The 16,833-nt window shown below is 36.5% G+C and overlaps 1 protein-coding gene across 1 annotated transcript in view; it reads left to right on the top strand.

The window, feature by feature from the left end:
• DACH1 (dachshund family transcription factor 1) overlaps positions 1-16,833 on the top strand; it is a 487,154-nt gene that overhangs the window by 349,955 nt on the left and 120,366 nt on the right. Inside the window, 2 exon segments of the mRNA XM_029055520.1 lie at positions 444-579; positions 1,749-1,883. Coding sequence (XP_028911353.1) covers positions 444-579; positions 1,749-1,883 — 271 coding nt within the window.

The raw sequence follows: 16,833 nt of genomic DNA, 5'->3' as shown, positions 1-16,833 counted from the left end.
GATACTCATTGTCACAGTACATTAGTACAAAAGTATGATTATATGGTACTGAAGCTTACTTTTCTTTACATATTCACTTTCTTGTAATAGCTTGAAAATCAGTTATTGTTGGTGCTGTTGGTGATATAAATCTATCCACCTAGATTTAGGAATGCATTTGGAATTATTATGGTATTTGTTAAGCACTTACTATGTGCCAGGCACTGTACTAAGTGCTTAATATATATATATATATATATATATATATATATATATATATATCTGTAACTACTCCAGATGCACATTATGTGACTACTTCCCTAAAGATATGGGTTTTGAAAAATGTAGGTAATACTAATTTTGTTCACTTGCAAGAAAGCTGTATTTATTGGAGAGAAAATGTCATCCAGTGATCAGCAAAACCACCACGTTAAACATTTCTCATTTCTCCTGTGGGGATCTAGGAAAGAGTTCCAGACAGCCCTTCCCCTGCCCCCTCCCTTGAAGAGGGCAGAAGACCCGGAAGCCATCCCTCTTCTCATCGCAGCAGCAGCGTTTCCAGCTCCCCTGCCCGGACTGAGAGCTCTTCAGACAGAATCCGTAGGTCTCATACTTTCACAGGTCACCATTTTCAACTTTATTAAGTGAAGCTGACTTTTCTAATCAAACTACCTCATTCCAAGTCCATCTCAGATTTAACATAATCTGAATTCCTGTAGCAGTAGCCAACTCTCAACATTATGTTCTGTAGGGAGGGCTGCTTCTCGATAGTCTTGCTGGTTAAAACTATACCAAAGATTTCAACTATTAACTCTTCATTTAAAGAGCATCATCTTATAGATTTGTTCCTATAGTCTGTTCTTAATGATTTAGAGTTCAACTGTGCAATTTATGGAAGAATTAGATCATTGACTTCTCCCTCCTGTCCAATTTTGTCCTTTCACCAAACCCAAAACCTCTGCTCTTTGCTAGCCTCTCTGATTAAAAGTTAGGTTAATGTACCTGTATATTTCAATTTCTATATTATCCCTTCTGACTCCAAAAAACATGTGAGAAAAATTGTATTTTTAAAATGTCCTTCTTTGCAAAGAATTTTGAATAAGAAATATGTAAATATATTCTTTCAGTGGCAAAGAGATTAATTATCATTGAAAACAGGAAGCTATTTCACATTTCCAGTTACCATTTAGTGAGAAACAGCTGTAGTGTCTTCCTCCTCTGTCCATATTGATCATAGATGTTACTTCTAGCTTATAAACCCACAGACTAGAGGAAGAGTCTACCTCCAAATCTTCAAAATACAGATTGAACTTCATATTATGCACACACACACATATGTACATATATGCACGTCATATTTGTATATAAATTAAATACTGGAAATCAAGATTCAAGTACCAATGCTTCTTCATAACATAGTTTTTTGCTAAATGGGAAAAAAGTGAAAGGAATAAGTGCTGGCATTTCTCAGTATTCTTATTGCCAAACAAAGATATTGTTTGGTTGCATATAGTTCAACATTATCAGTGGTATTTATTGAGTACTTACTACTTGAAGGGCACTGTATTGAGCACTTGGATGAGTTCAATTGAATAAGCTTGCAGTCTAGAGGATATATATATCACAGTGTTTCTAAATATACTGTGAAAAACTAGAACAAGACTTTAATATGTACAAATGTATTTCTTTGCTTGGAAACCATTTCAAGAGAACTTGACAGATATTTTTATTTGTATTTTAATTGACTGTATTATGATTGTGTCTAGCAGCTGTCCATCAGAATGGGCTCTCCATGAACCAAATGCTCATGGGTTTATCACCAAATGTCCTACCCGGCCCAAAAGAGGGGGATTTGGCTGGCCATGATGTTGGACATGAGGCAAAAAGGATACATGCTGAAAAAGGTGATACTCATTTTAAGCTTATTTTCCTATTAATGCAATATCATTTTATGAAATGCCTTTGTGGCTTATAATAATGCTATCTCAGAAAAATGTTGTAAGGTGTTGGAAACATTTAGATTTTAGGGTGAAGAGAAGGTTTATGTAGTACAGTAATTAAAATGTTTTCTTTACATATAGACCAGGTATGTGGCAGCTGATTTCAGAATTTTTAGAGTATCTTTTTGATATGGGTTCAAATTACTGTGGTTTTATATTCCTGAATATCATTTGCTTTCATTTCTTCATATTTTCTTAGAATTTATTATTTTTAACTGATATTCTAGAGTAATAAGAGTATCCTAAGCATCGCAGAATATGTTAATTTTCAATACATAACCCCTAAATCTTGTCATTAGTAGTTTAAAGAAATTCAAAATGGTACCTTTTGCCATATTTGAAAGTCTAATGTTATCTTAGATCATTTTAAACAATATTTAGTAATGATAGCAAAAATTACCAATAGTAATCATGTGTTCAAATTTTCTAAAAGTCTTTTACCAGCTATGCCCATGTTCATTTTTACCAAACTTTTTCAATGCCAAGAATGAGTTACCTGAAGAAACTGAATAACTGAATAAGCCAGTACATCGGCATTTTAGAATTTTGTGTTTGCTGTGATATGTTTTATACTGTAAGGAGTAATACAGTAATATTTGAAGTAATATTTTACTTGTGTAAGGACTCATTCAAAATATTGTGGATCAAAAATGAAACCATTAGAAGTCCCTCTGTGAATGGGTAAATTCAGCTGCCACTGGTCCTGCAAATATGAAACAAACTTAAACCATAAGGCACATATTTTTTGAGCACACAGTGTACCTGGGATCACATATTCATAGATGAATTTCACCTTCTTTTAGCATCTTCTTTGAGCATGTAAAACAACTACATATTCTCTACTTCATGTATTTAATTGATTGTTTGCTCTCATTTTGTTATCATTTGTGTCTACGATTTTACTCTTTTATCTATGGCACATTAGACATTTTGGGTACATTTACCTCTCCATTAACTTGTAAATCTGGCCAGATCAGGGACAATTGCTGCTTCTGGTAATGGAACAGCAAGAGCAGCAAACTCAACTCCTTTACCTCACAAGGAGGTTGAAATGATGGCACCTGGCCCCCAATAGCATTTCCTCCCTTGAGCTTTTTAGCATAGCTGGGAAAAGGAGATGTCCTTGGTAGACATGATAAAAAAAAGAGCAGAATATCCAAGTGGAAAGAGGGAGTCAGAGGACCTGGGCTTTAATCCCAGCTCTGTTGCATGCCTGTTCTGACCTTGGGAAAATCACTTAGGTATTCTGGTTCTCACTTTCCTCATCTGTGAAATAGGGATTAAATACTTGGTCCCTCTCCTACTTAAACTGTGAGCCTCATGTGGTACTGAGACTATTCTGACCTTCTGTCTACCTATCCCAGTACTTGGCACATTGTTAATGCTTAACAAATACCAGAATTATTAAAACAAGAAACTCAGTTCAACCAAGGCCCAATTTAATTAACAGGTCTGCTTAAAATGCATCATAATAATCATCATCATAGCTGAAGAAGTTATTGATTATGTGTATGTTTTGATAGAGTTCTAGGTTTTATTCATTGCACCACATAGAAATGATTCATTGCCCTTCTTCTTTCAAGCAGCTTTGTCTGAGTTCATTCATTCAGTTATATTTATGGAGCACTTACTATGTGCAGAACACTATATTAAGCACTGGGAAAGTACAATACAGCAATAAAGAGAGACAGTCCTGCCCACAGACAGGGAAACTAAGATGATATCATGAACAGACATATTCACTTCAACATTAATACAAGATGACAAATAGAGATATAGTCAGCAAATATATGTATAGTCAGTACTTCTGTGATGGTCAGGTTCTCTTCCAGAATGACCTCCCATTAAAGAAAAATTTCATTGTACTTACCCTTACGAAGTTTGATGTCCTTCACCTACATGTGTGTCATACAGCATCACAGCCATATAGATGCACATTGTCACCTGAACATTCTGTAATCCTTCAAAAGGGTTCTATTAATAACATATAATGAAAATGCATGTAATAACACAACAGACTGTATGTCCAAATATACACAGGAGCACAAGTGCGAAAGACTCTTAATTGAAGAAAACTTTTTTTAGTTAATTAGAAATAATTGAAGGGATTTGCATACTGTTTGATTGTGGAGATTGCCTAAATGAAGCACAGGCATGGACAAATGGTGAAGAATTAGACCATGCTCTGGTTGAATATTTATGGCACAGACGCCAGAGGAGTAAAAGTGGAGTAAAAGTGGCATAACTTTAGAGGGAGGGAGATGAGGCATGTAAAGGAACTTTGGAAATTATGCTATAATAATATAATAATAATTTTGAATGATGCACTCAAAACTGGTGTGAAAAAATAAAGTAGAAATAATTAATGCAAAGTAGAGATAGAAAAAAACAAACTAGAGGTCAGCAAGGAAAAAAATACACAAATTAAAAAGATACATTGGCAGTGGTGAACCAGAAGAAGAAAAGTAAGAAATTGGGGAAGAAGATCAGGCAATAGTCTCCAGACACAGTTTTTAGGATGTGGTAAAACAAGTTCTCATAAAATGCTACATTGTCAATTGCTGAGAATACGCCAGCATGGTCCTCAGCCATCCAGAAATAAGGTTTCTGAGAAAAATCTGAGGAAAAACACCTTGAAGCACAACTAATACAATGTTTTCTGTATCCAGTGTTGCAGGGACTGTAGTTTCCTATATTGACATTTTCAGTCACACACATCCTTCAGGTTGAACCAACTATGACACAAACTATCCAGAAAGCAGGGTGGCCTCCTGGAAAGGGCAATTGTCTGGAAGTCAGAGAACCTGGGTACTTTGGCTCTGCACAAATTAAGAGCTTAATGAATACTATTAAAAAAATCCCAGATCCTATATAGCTTTGCTGCTGATCTTGAGCAACTCACTTAATTTCTCTGTGCCAGAGTTTCCACATCTGTAAAATGGAGATTAAATACCATCCCTCCCTTCTACTTGTACTGTGAGTGCCTTGTGGAACAGAGAATGAGTCCAACTTGATCATCTACCTCACTTCCTGTTACGGTGCTTGGCACGTATGTTATACAATACTATAATTAAACTATCCAATATCTCTTAAACTTGACGTGAGTCACTGTCAAGTGTGGTAAATGATGTTATGCCAAAGCATGAATTGTAGTTTATATCTTCCACTCATATTATAATTTATGATATGTTAAATATTATTATTCTAAAATTAAAGAAAGAATAGGTATATACATATACAGGAATATATACTCAAGGCAGAGAAACGCACATAGGCAAAACAGTTACACATACACAGGAGAGAAGAAGCACAATGGGTGGCAGTGATGCACACAAACATACAACACCCCAATTGATTCAAGCTGTAAGGGGAAGCAAGAGAATGACATTAAGAGGAAAGAAATCATGCTCCAAGTGTGCATCCCTTTGAAGTGGAATATGAAGGGGTTCACCTACTTCATACGCTTTATTCACTCTACGTTCAGCCCCACAGCACTTATATACATATCCATAATTTGCTTTAATATCTTCCCTTCAACCAGACTGTTACCTCCTTGTGCGCAGGAAGCATGTTTACCAACTTTGTTGTATTATATTATACCAAACACTTATACAGTGCTCTGTATACAGTATTCCCCAATCAATATCATTGAATGATTGGCTGCTTGATTGAATAATTAAAGAAAATGTGAGTCCTTGTAGTGCCTGGTATGTTTGGGCAATTTGATATGTTATAGGGCTACTGAGTGTATGGGAGAAGAGATGCATACAATTCATTGGGGGGTCAGAGAGAGCAAATTGTGGATGCTTAAAAAATTTGAGTAAAGAAGTCTTTAAAGTATATTTAAAATCCAAGTTTTGTGTTTTATATTGCAAATTAGATTTTCTTCCCCCAAAACACTCAAGTACTAAATTAATCAGAACACCAATTAACCCAAGTTGCACTCACCACTGAGACTGAGTGTATAAGAAAATAACACAATCGATAGGCCAGGTCTAAATTGGGGCAGGAATCGAGGTGGTTCCCAGGACAGAATATGTGTGTAATCTACCCAGACTGTGTGCAGTGTGTGAGCTACTCACTGTTCAGGGACTACTGATTTACAGACCATAGGATGGGAAACTAAAGAAGACATAGTAGGGAGGCTTCATGTTTTGGACACGCATCTTCACTATCAGCACTTTACTACAGCTACTGCTACTGTGGGCATCTCTGTAGTCATTCAGTCACCCAACTGAAGAGATTTCAAAGTGGAGGCAGTTTCAATCTGTGCGGCCAAACTGATAGCAGTCTGAGGTAACTGGCAAGGACTGTCTTGCCCCAATTCAGTTTCCTGACTTACACAGGATCGAGTCAATTCTCTTATCTTTAGGCCTGATCTGTGTTAAAACAAATAATGTAGGAATGAAATCACATATTTATATGCACACACACACAAATACACACACACACATACGTGTCCATACCAACTAGAAATGGTTTAACACTTTGTGGCTGTGCTATTGGGCATTTCTCTCAAATGTTAATGAAAAATTAATTTTCACATTTTTAGAGAAATCCTCCTTAGGCAATTCTCACACTTGCTAATGAACAACTCCCTTGGCAGAGTTGAACAAGTGTCTTGGCCTAGATTAGACCTACTCTTAAATAACATCTCTGGTGTGAACTATGGCAGATAGGTCAGAAAGGGTAGAAGAGTATGATGTGTTATTAAAATTATGATGGAATTTAAGAATGGGAAATGTAATTTAATGGAGCACAGGATTGAACACCCTCAGGTTTATGAAAGAGTCAATTGATAACTGAAAGCATTAGCCTTGGATTTTATGTTTCATCTAAAAGGAGAGATTTAGAGAGGTAACCATCCTATAAGCAGCCTAGCAAATAGCTATCTGTTAACTCATCATGGACAAAGAAAAATTTTTGCCAAATTAATAATCATGCCAGATATATATATTCCCAAAGGAAACACAGATTGGGGGAAAATAAAATTTAGCTAATAAATGTTTTTGTTTGTTTTGTTTTGTTTCCAAAGCTTCTTTAGCACCATGAACTAGAACTACAGTGTTGTTTATTCAGAAGAAAAATGATCTCTTAATGCATTACTAAATTATGACTTATAATATTTTCATTTTTCTCATATATGTAGCATCATGACATAGATCTAAACCAAGACCACTTTTAAAAGAAATGACTCAAACTTCTGCATTTATTTTTTGTGCCTTTCCTTCCAAAATGATCCATTCTGCAGGAAGTGACATAGGGTCTGTTATGTTTTGTGGTACTATAACTATGTAGTGGTACCACATTCAGGTTTTAATTTAATTCAACTTATAAAATCAGATTTGATTCTGCAGCTCTAAAACTCTGATGGTTTTCATTCAATATAAGAATCAAATGATGGGGTCAATTCTTGATCTTTTCTCTCAATTCCAGCCCACTGAATTGATATTAATATTTCATGGATTATCTAGGTGGATAGAATAGACAAAAGTAAGACATTTCCTTTCATGATTACTTTTTTTGCCATCAGACTGGCTCAGTGAAAGCAACTGGTGACATAATGTCAAGGATAGTTGTCATTGTGACCACTCTGATGAGCACATGTACATGTGACCTGTGCCACAGCCTGCAAAACATATTAAGAAACCTGCACAATAGGTGGTGGGATGCCGAAGCAGAGGAGATCAGGGTTATGCAGACCTCTTTGAAACCAAAAACTTGTATACTTCAACGAAAACATTATATACTTTTAAGTGCCTTATAAATGGAGTGAGGTTGGTCACAGACATGAAGGAATTACTACAGAGATATTAATAACATTAAAACAACCTACATAACATGTCTTCCTCGGTCATTCATTCATTCATTCATTCGTTTATTCATTCATTCATTCAATCATACTTATTAAGCCCTTACTGTATGCGGAGCCAGACAAGCATCATGATCTAATGGCTGGATCATGAGCCTGGGTTTCAGAGTACATAGGTTCTAATGATTTCTCCACCATTTGTTATGGTGTGACCTTGGGCAAGTCACATAACTTTTCTGTGCCACAGTTTCCTCAATTGGAAAATGGGGGATTCAATACCTGTTCTCCCTCCTACTGTGAGCCCCGTATGTGGGACAGGAACTGTCTAACCTGATTACCTGAATCTATCCCAGGTCACAGAACAGTGCTTGACACAGATTAAGTGCTTAGCAAATGCCATTAAAAAAAAAAAAAGACCAGAACTGTAAAGCATACAAAACTTCCCAATATGTAGAGACATGGCACTTGACCAACTATTGACGAGGCATGAAAAATTAAAAAGCATCTAGATCTGATCTATCAATCAATCAGTAGTATTTATTAAGATCTTACTGTGCAGAGCAGTGACTAAACATTTTGGAGAGTAGAGTACAACAGAGTTGGTAGACACCAGGAGTATACAGTCTAGAGGGGGCATACCTGCTTTTATCTTTAAGCATTGGAGGGACACCCAGCTTAGGCACCAGCATATGACCACCGGTTCTATAAGGTGCCCCCATCATTATCATCTTCAAGAAGAAAGGCTAAATATCAGATTTATTTTTCTAATGACATTTGTTAAGTATTTACTACGTATCAAGCACTGCTGTAAACACTGGCTAGGGTTAGTCAGACTGGACAGACTCCCTGCCCCATGTAGAACTCACAGTCTAAATATGAGAGAAAATAGGTATTGAGTCCCCACTTTACAGATGAGGAAACAGGAACGAGGAAGTGAAGTGACTTGCACAAGGTCACACAGCTTGCAAATAGAAGAGCTGGGATTAGAATCCAGGTATTCTGACCCCCAGGCCCATGCTCTTTTCACCAGCCATGCTGCTTCTCAGAGTGCAGCAAAATGATTAGACTGTAAGCCCGTCAAACGGCAGGGACTGTCTCTATCTGTTGCCGACTTGTTCATCCCAAGCGCTTAGTACAGTGCTCTGCACATAGTAAGCGCTCAATAAATACTATTGAATGAAGAGCAATTATCTCATTGCTTTCAATTTTAGGCAAGGTCCTAAGGAGCTGTGGTCTCATCCAAACCTCTCTGTAGCTGAGCAATAAAGACCACAGTCAGGTGCCACATATAGCTCCTCGGGCAGTTCATCATTCATTTATTCAGCATTGAGCGCTTATTGTGTGCAAAGCGCAATACTAAGTGCTTGGAATGTACAATTTGGCAACAGATAGAGACAATCCCTGCCCAACAATGGGCTCACGGTCAGCATCACTAACTAGACATAGTCAGTATCAATTGGCAAACTAGTGTACTAGCCTTGAATTTATCCTCACCTTAACATAGCTCTACCAGAGCAGACATGCGAGGAGAATTAGTAACAGCAGGATACCCAAACGATTGCTATAGAGAAAGCTGAAATTTAGAAACCGAAAACAAGGACAGAGGAATCATTTTAAGGTCACTGCAAAACAAAGCTTTATATAAGGCTGCATTCCAGATGAAGCGTCGTACAATGCTGCATCCCAGATGAAAGTGGGAATCATTGCTGAGGATAGACCCATATGGTCTCCTGCCATCAAGAAGATTCATATGGAAAGAGAAAATGAGGTAAAAGAGTCAACAGGGCCAGCTGAGGCAATCATCAAGTCAAATAACACAAGAAGGCACAGCTTTTTTGTGTGCCAGATGTAGCTGGGACTATGGATCCTGTCAATACCTTTCACCCATACACACACTCAATCAATCAATCAATCAATCACTCAATTTATTGAGCTCTTACTGTGAAGAACATTAAACTAAGCACTTGGGAAAGTAAAATACAAGAGTTGGTAAACATGTTCCCTGCCCACAATGAATTTACAGTCTGGGGGTGAGGGGGGCAGAAATGAACATTAATTTTAATTAATTAAATGAAGAGATATTTTTATAAGTGCTTTGCAGCTGAGGGTGGGTTGAATACTAAGTGCCCAAAGGATAGAGATCCAAGAGAATAGACAGCACAGAATGGAGAGGGAGTCAGAAAAAGGGGGCCTAATTGAGGACGGCTTCTTGGACGGCATGTGGCTTTGATAGAGGGGAGAGTGGTGGTCTGCACTCTGCTCACCACTTCATTGTCAGTGGTGTCTTCAAATTTGACTCTATAGGGAACTGGTAGGCAGCAGGATCAGAGACCTGGCAGAGAGACATCTTTCCCAACTAGGATAGTTTGGAACATTATGAGAATGGGGCCTGGCTTCTATGTAAGTGGAGGAAGCTCAACCTCAAGTCAAGTGAGGAAGTGAGTTGGTTAAAACTGGCTGATCAATCAATGGGATCAATGCTCCTGTCTTCAACCTAAGGAGACATCTTCAAGCGGTCATTTATTTCTCTAACACTTAAAGATATACCTAGGTAAAATGGATTCGGTAGAGAGTTATTTGATTATCTTGATTTGGGAGTTATTTTAAACTAAACCCATTTCCCATCCTTTTCAACAACATGGTTTGCACATGGACCGATTGTATGACTTTTGTATGACTGTATGACTGTCTCTGACAGTATGAAACCTCCAGGAATATAGGTATAAAATATCAACCCTTGTTTTTGGTAATCTGTGATGGAATCTTTTGTGTTACTAGTTAAACCCCAATTTTGATCCTTTCTGGTTTAGAATTTTGGTTTATTCTTCACCGACTGAAGCCTGTATAGCACTATTATTCATTCAGTAATTCAGTTGTATTTACTGAGCTCTTACTGTGTGTGGAACATTGTACTTAATCCTTGGGAGAGTACAATACAACAATAAACAGACATATTCTCTGCTCACGATGAGTTTACAGTCTAGAAGGGGAGACATAAAAATAAATAAATTACAGATACAGGCATAAGTGCTGTGAGGCTGGAAGGCAGAATAAATTAAGGGAGCAAGTCAGAATGATGCAGAAGGGAGTGGGAGAAGAGGAAAGGAGGACTTATTCAGGGAAGATCTCTTGGAGTAGCTATCCACCAGGTCCTGGTTAAAATTTTTAGTCATAATATACTGTGGATGATATCAAAATAGGGTGGCCAGTTCCTTTAGTCCCAAATGACTGGTATAAAGTGTTGTGGCAACATTTTTGATTTTTCATAAAAAATACTCATGGAATCTAATATTCACATTCCTGGGCTAGCTACTTATGACATACATAGCTCTACAACATTTTATACTAAGCACACCATCCTAAGTGGGCATTTATAGAGATATGATTTGTGATATTTTAGATTACATGATGTCTCTCTTTCCCTAAAAACTCTAAGTATCATTAAGTAGAGCAAACCCAAGCAAACATTTTGAAAATGGAGAGAAATTTCATTTCAGAGAATGTTGTAGTGTACTGCTGGGGACAACTGCAGCAAACTATTTCATTACATGTGGCATTCAGGAAAGTAGTTGCTCCCCATAAATAAAGCCTTGGAGATCAAAAGACCAGGAAGTTTCATAGAGTGGCAGGCATTTCAAGTGGCAAGTGAATCAATACAGAAAGGAATAATCTCTGCATGCATACAATGTTCAATAGATTGTCAGTTCCATATAGATCATGTATTGATAAAATCTTATTGTAAGTAGTATCACTTGCAATTATATTGGAGAAATGAATTCGCACACAAAGATTTTCCCTAATCAACCTTAAATCAGTCAGACTTTTTAGCTGACCTATTATGTTGTGTGATTATATCTAATCAAGGCTCTCCATCACCTTGCCTAATATCACCTAATATCACCTAATATCAAGGCTCTCCATCACCTTGCCCCTTCCTACCTCTCCTCCCTTCTCTCTTTCTACCGCCCACCCCGCACGTTCCGCTCCTCTGCCGCCCACCTCCTCACCGTCCCTCGGTCTCGCCTATCCCGCCGTCGACCCCTGGGTCACGTCCTCCCGCGGTCCTGGAACGCCCTCCCTCCTCACCTCCACCAAACTGATTCTCTTTCCTTCTTCAAAACCCTACTTATAACTCACCTCCTCCAAGAGGCGTTCCCAGACTGAGCTCCTCTTCTCCCTCTACTCCCTCTGCCATCCCCCCTTTACCTCTCCGCAGCTAAACCCTCATTTTCCCCTTTTCCCTCTGCTCTTCCACCTCTCCCTTCCCATCCCCACAGCACTGTACTCGTCCGCTCAACTGTATATATTTTCGTTACCCTATTTATTTTGTTAATGAATTGTACATTGCCTTGATTCTATTTAGTTGCCATTGTTTTTACGAGATGTTCTTCCCCTTGACTCTATTTATTGCCATTGTTCTTGTCTGTCCGTCTCCCCCGATTAGACTGTAAGCCCGTCAAACGGCAGGGACTGTCTCTATCTGTTGCTGACTTGTTCATCCCAAGCGCTTAGTACAGTGCTCTGCACATAGTAAGCGCTCAATAAATACTATTGAATGAATGAATGAATAATTTGTCATTTTCCTTTTGGGTTAATGCCAAATGCTGTGGATTATTTTTATCTCTAAGCATGCAGTTTTTCCAGTTGGATTTCATTGTTAATTATTCTTATTCATTGTTTTACTTTTTTTTCACATGATAAAATTGAAGTAGTGTAAGCATGATGTTCTCATGACTCATATGGTTCCTAGTTACCGATGTTCCTACTACCCCTCAGGCAAGAGCTGAAGTCGATTGATGAGCCACAGCAACTGTTAAACTTGCTCTGGTTCCTCAGTTGACTTGTACATTGGATTCATTTTGATAATTCTTCAAAGTAGGTTTTTATTCCAAATGTGTAGGAAATCCTGATTTAATATGTTGCATACATAATACTATTGTCTCCTACATCTAAAATCCCCACAAACCATTGCAACTTGCTCCTTTAACTTCCTCCTGAAGCATCCATGTTTTCTCCCTACATTCCTGACACTTCCCACACTCTCCGCTCCCTGCCCCTACTAACCAGCCAAATAGTTGTTAATACCGTATTATATGAACTTCCACAAATCTATAATTTCCTCACTCCAACTCTTCCATCTCTTTACCAATTATTTTACAAGACATCACCTCCTCTATGCATTCTAAATATAACCCCTCTACAAATAACTCTGACCCCACTATCCCTTTCACCTTATAAAAAATAGTTATTTCTCTTCTCCTTCCATCTCTCATTACTATCTTCAGCTCTCATTTTCAGATGGCACCTCTCCAGCTGCCTTTAAATATGTCCAAATTCCCTCATCCTAAGAAAATTATTGTCTATCAGACTACACTAACTCCATTTCTATCTTGCCATTTATGCCCAACTCCTTGAATTTCTTGTTATACAGCTGCTGCTGCCCTTCTCCAACTCTTATGTGCCCCCTATAATCACTTACCTTATCCCTTCCCTTACAACACTTATAACATATCTCAAACTTGGTTGCTTACCCTACCCGTGATTCATTTTAGTATCCATAGCCTACTAGCTAGTAAGCTCTTACTAACTTTCTCATTCTCTACCAAGAACATAGTACAGTGATCTGCAAAGTGTAAGTACTCAATAAACATGATTGATCCATGTAATCAGGTTTTCAACTCCTTCACTCTGAGGTTATCGATTATCTCCTCATAAACTGCTCTAAACCTACTTGACCTTTCTGCTGCCTTTGACATTCTGGATCATTCTCTTGAAACACTTAGAGACCTTGGTTTTAACTTTAATGTCCTCATTTGATTTTATTCCTCCTTCTCTGATGTCTCCTAAATAATTTCATTGGTTAGAACACAGTGAGCTTAAAGAGGAATATCCACTACAACTTCAATTTTTTTTTCTTTACATTGTTTGAATGATGTTAACTGTCTTATTTTCTATCTGTAACGGCTGTTATCTTCATATATTGTCATCATGAGTAGTGGTTCTTCATTTTCTATTTGTTAGTTTTTATTAAAAGCTGAATTCCCTAGGCTGCAAGAGTCCCTTGATAGCAGGGATCATGTCTTCCAACTCTGTTGTACTTTCCCAAGAGGTCAATACAGTTTTCTGCATGAAATAAGCATTCAATAAATGCCATTGATTGATGATTGTTGCCCATCCAATTAACATATTTTTAGGGAAATGAATAAAGTAGGAAATTTTTAAGGCACCTCCTACCTAGTCTCTTCTCCATTCAGGCAGGACAGGGTTTGGCTAAATTTCACTGCAGCCTCTTCCAACAATCCCAAATCTGATATCCTGGACCACTCATTTGTCTAGGACCTTTGTCAAGGTGGAGAAGGGAGTGTCCAAATGACAGTAACTACTAATGGGTTTTATTTATTCTTTTGGGAGTGTTGATAGATGTGCTGAAAGTAAAATCATGAAAAAGCTTACAATTCCAGTAGATAGTGTTAAGGGTATGTTAAAACTAGAAAAAGTAGGTTAATTAAAAGAGGGTGTCCCAAGGTACAGCATTTTAAATTTATACACATATTTGATGGTAATAGAATGATGAAACTTCTTCATTCTTTTCCATGAGGTGAGCATTACTGTTTTTCTAAAAATCTTTCAACATTCATTTTCTTGATTTTTTTGTTATTCTTGCCTGGCCTTTTCTGAAATACTAATATTCTTTCAGTTTATGCTTTTCTGCAAAGTTGACTTCCATCTTTAAATCATGATTACATTCTTTTCTGAATCAACTCAAGGAGGGCATTCATCCTTCCTGCCTCCTTCATAGTTAAACCAAACAAAACCTTAATGCACATGAAGAACTTGCAGTATGGAATGGAACTCACTGTATCTGCTTTAAAGTTGTTTAAATTGACCTTAGAAAAGCCATGCCAGTTTTTATCACTAATTCGCTGCTATTCGCCCCCTTTGTTATTTTCTCTTTCAATTTTTTTTATGGTATCTAGGCCCAACATTCAGTGATTTAGTGTTGTTTGTGGAGAAATCACAAAAGTATATCTTTTTCTTTAATAAAAGTTATTTTTTTATCCTTAGCCATTAATGAAGACTTGGAATATTATGGACAGAGCAATTAATTACTCACTATCATATTCATGATTTTGGTGACTAGGTAATCAAAAAATCAAAGTGAGAGTCAGAAACACTAACTTGATCACAATTATTAATCATTTAATTAATCAATTAATATTGTTTATTGATCATTTACTGTTTGCAGTGCACAGTATTAATCATTTGGCATTTGTAACTCAACTTTTTATACTTTAACAATAGTAATAGTTATTCTCAACCTAGACCTGGTTTGAGGAATTATAAATACAATAAAATGGTGATTATAAATAAATCAGTTAACTGCATACATATCATAAAGCACTAAATATTCTGAGTTGAACAAAGGTTCCCATTCTTAGCCATTTAATACCAAGAATATAAAATATCTAAACTTTGCAAAGAACAGATTTTAACAATATCCTTATAGTAAAGAAATTATAGTTAGATGTGACAGGAGAGAGTTACAGATAAATCCTCGCACTCTCCCAAGCTTTTTTGCAATGCGTTGCTTACAGTTTTTTAATCAATATTCACTCTTCAGTAGTTTTTTTTTAATTATTATTACCATTGGTAGGGTTAAGGTGCTTTGAGTTCCACTGAATGGATATTACAAATAAAGTCAGGTGATGATAGTAATGTTGATGATGATCATGATTGTGATTGATATTTCCAATTATGTTGGGAATTTTATTTTGAAAATGTGGTAAAAACAAATAAATTACTTTTCTTCTAGTTTTGCTTGCTTTCTTGCTGACTAGTCTGCCTTGCCATCTTCTTAGGCTTTGCAAACATTATTGATAAATAATTTAAAATATTGAATATATTTAGTTTATACATTGCAGAAGTACTCTTCTTTTTCTTGTATAGTATGTAATCACAAAAATTCAAATTATGAGAACTAGACATTTTACTATAGGACCTCACTGGTATTGGTCAACTTATTGAATGAAGAATTAGTGATTATCAATAGAAAAAATTCCTAAATATAAAATTTCAATGCCTTCAAAAGGTTTAATAACTGAGATTTAATTTAATTTACTAGGTTTAACTGAGATTTGTCTAGGAAATTTAGAATAGTGATTTAGCATCTAAATATAAAAGTTAAGAAACATTAAATGTTACCTTCACTAGTTTTAAAATATTGATTTTTATGTTCTATCTGCATGCTTAAGCTAAATTTTGTCACAGAAAAAAAATGGAATGGATTTTTCTCTTGACCTGCCCCCAATTTAATTTAATGGGAGAGGCAGACTTAAAGCTGATTTAAAAGGAATTAAAAAAAAGAAAGACAAAGTTATACTTTGTCTTTTCATGGTTAATTCTTCCCATTTTCTCTATACACTACAACAGTTTAACATTCATATAAATACACACATACACACACGCACATATATCTCTGCACACACACACACACACACACACACACACACACATATTTGGTTAAATGATGCAGTAATCGCATCCTGAATGTTATGTTATGGGTTAAGAAACACAGTAATAGCTCCCCTGTCTCCTGTCCTTGGAGCTGTTTGAATTCCTCCATCAACTTGATGGAATGATTTAGTACAGTATCGCAGATTTGATGCTCATAGCATGTGTAAAGAAACTTTAGGAACTCTTTCAAAGGACCTGGATAAGCAGTTTTGGCATTCTAGGTCAACAACTTAATTCAAATCTATTTCCAGATATGTTAACAACTATAAGTAATTTATTCAATGTTCTGGTCACTATGTCCCACTAATAATGTATCTTGTATATAGCAGATTAAATATTATATATCCTATAATGCATATATATTAGTTTTTATTGCTGTTTGATTCTTTTTCTATCTATAAGCTATTCCTAGACATTTATGCAAATAACTGCAAATAATAATCAGCCCTTGCTGGATACCTCGTGCGTTAAATGTTAAAAAAAAAAGTAGATTACCGTTGTTACTATTGTTTTATGCTACAGTTTTAG

This window comes from Ornithorhynchus anatinus, chromosome 2 (assembly GCF_004115215.2).
Source record: "Ornithorhynchus anatinus isolate Pmale09 chromosome 2, mOrnAna1.pri.v4, whole genome shotgun sequence".
Taxonomy (NCBI): domain Eukaryota; kingdom Metazoa; phylum Chordata; class Mammalia; order Monotremata; family Ornithorhynchidae; genus Ornithorhynchus; species Ornithorhynchus anatinus.
The sequence above is the reverse complement of the archived record's forward strand: the minus strand, read 5'-3'. Positions and strand labels throughout refer to the sequence as shown.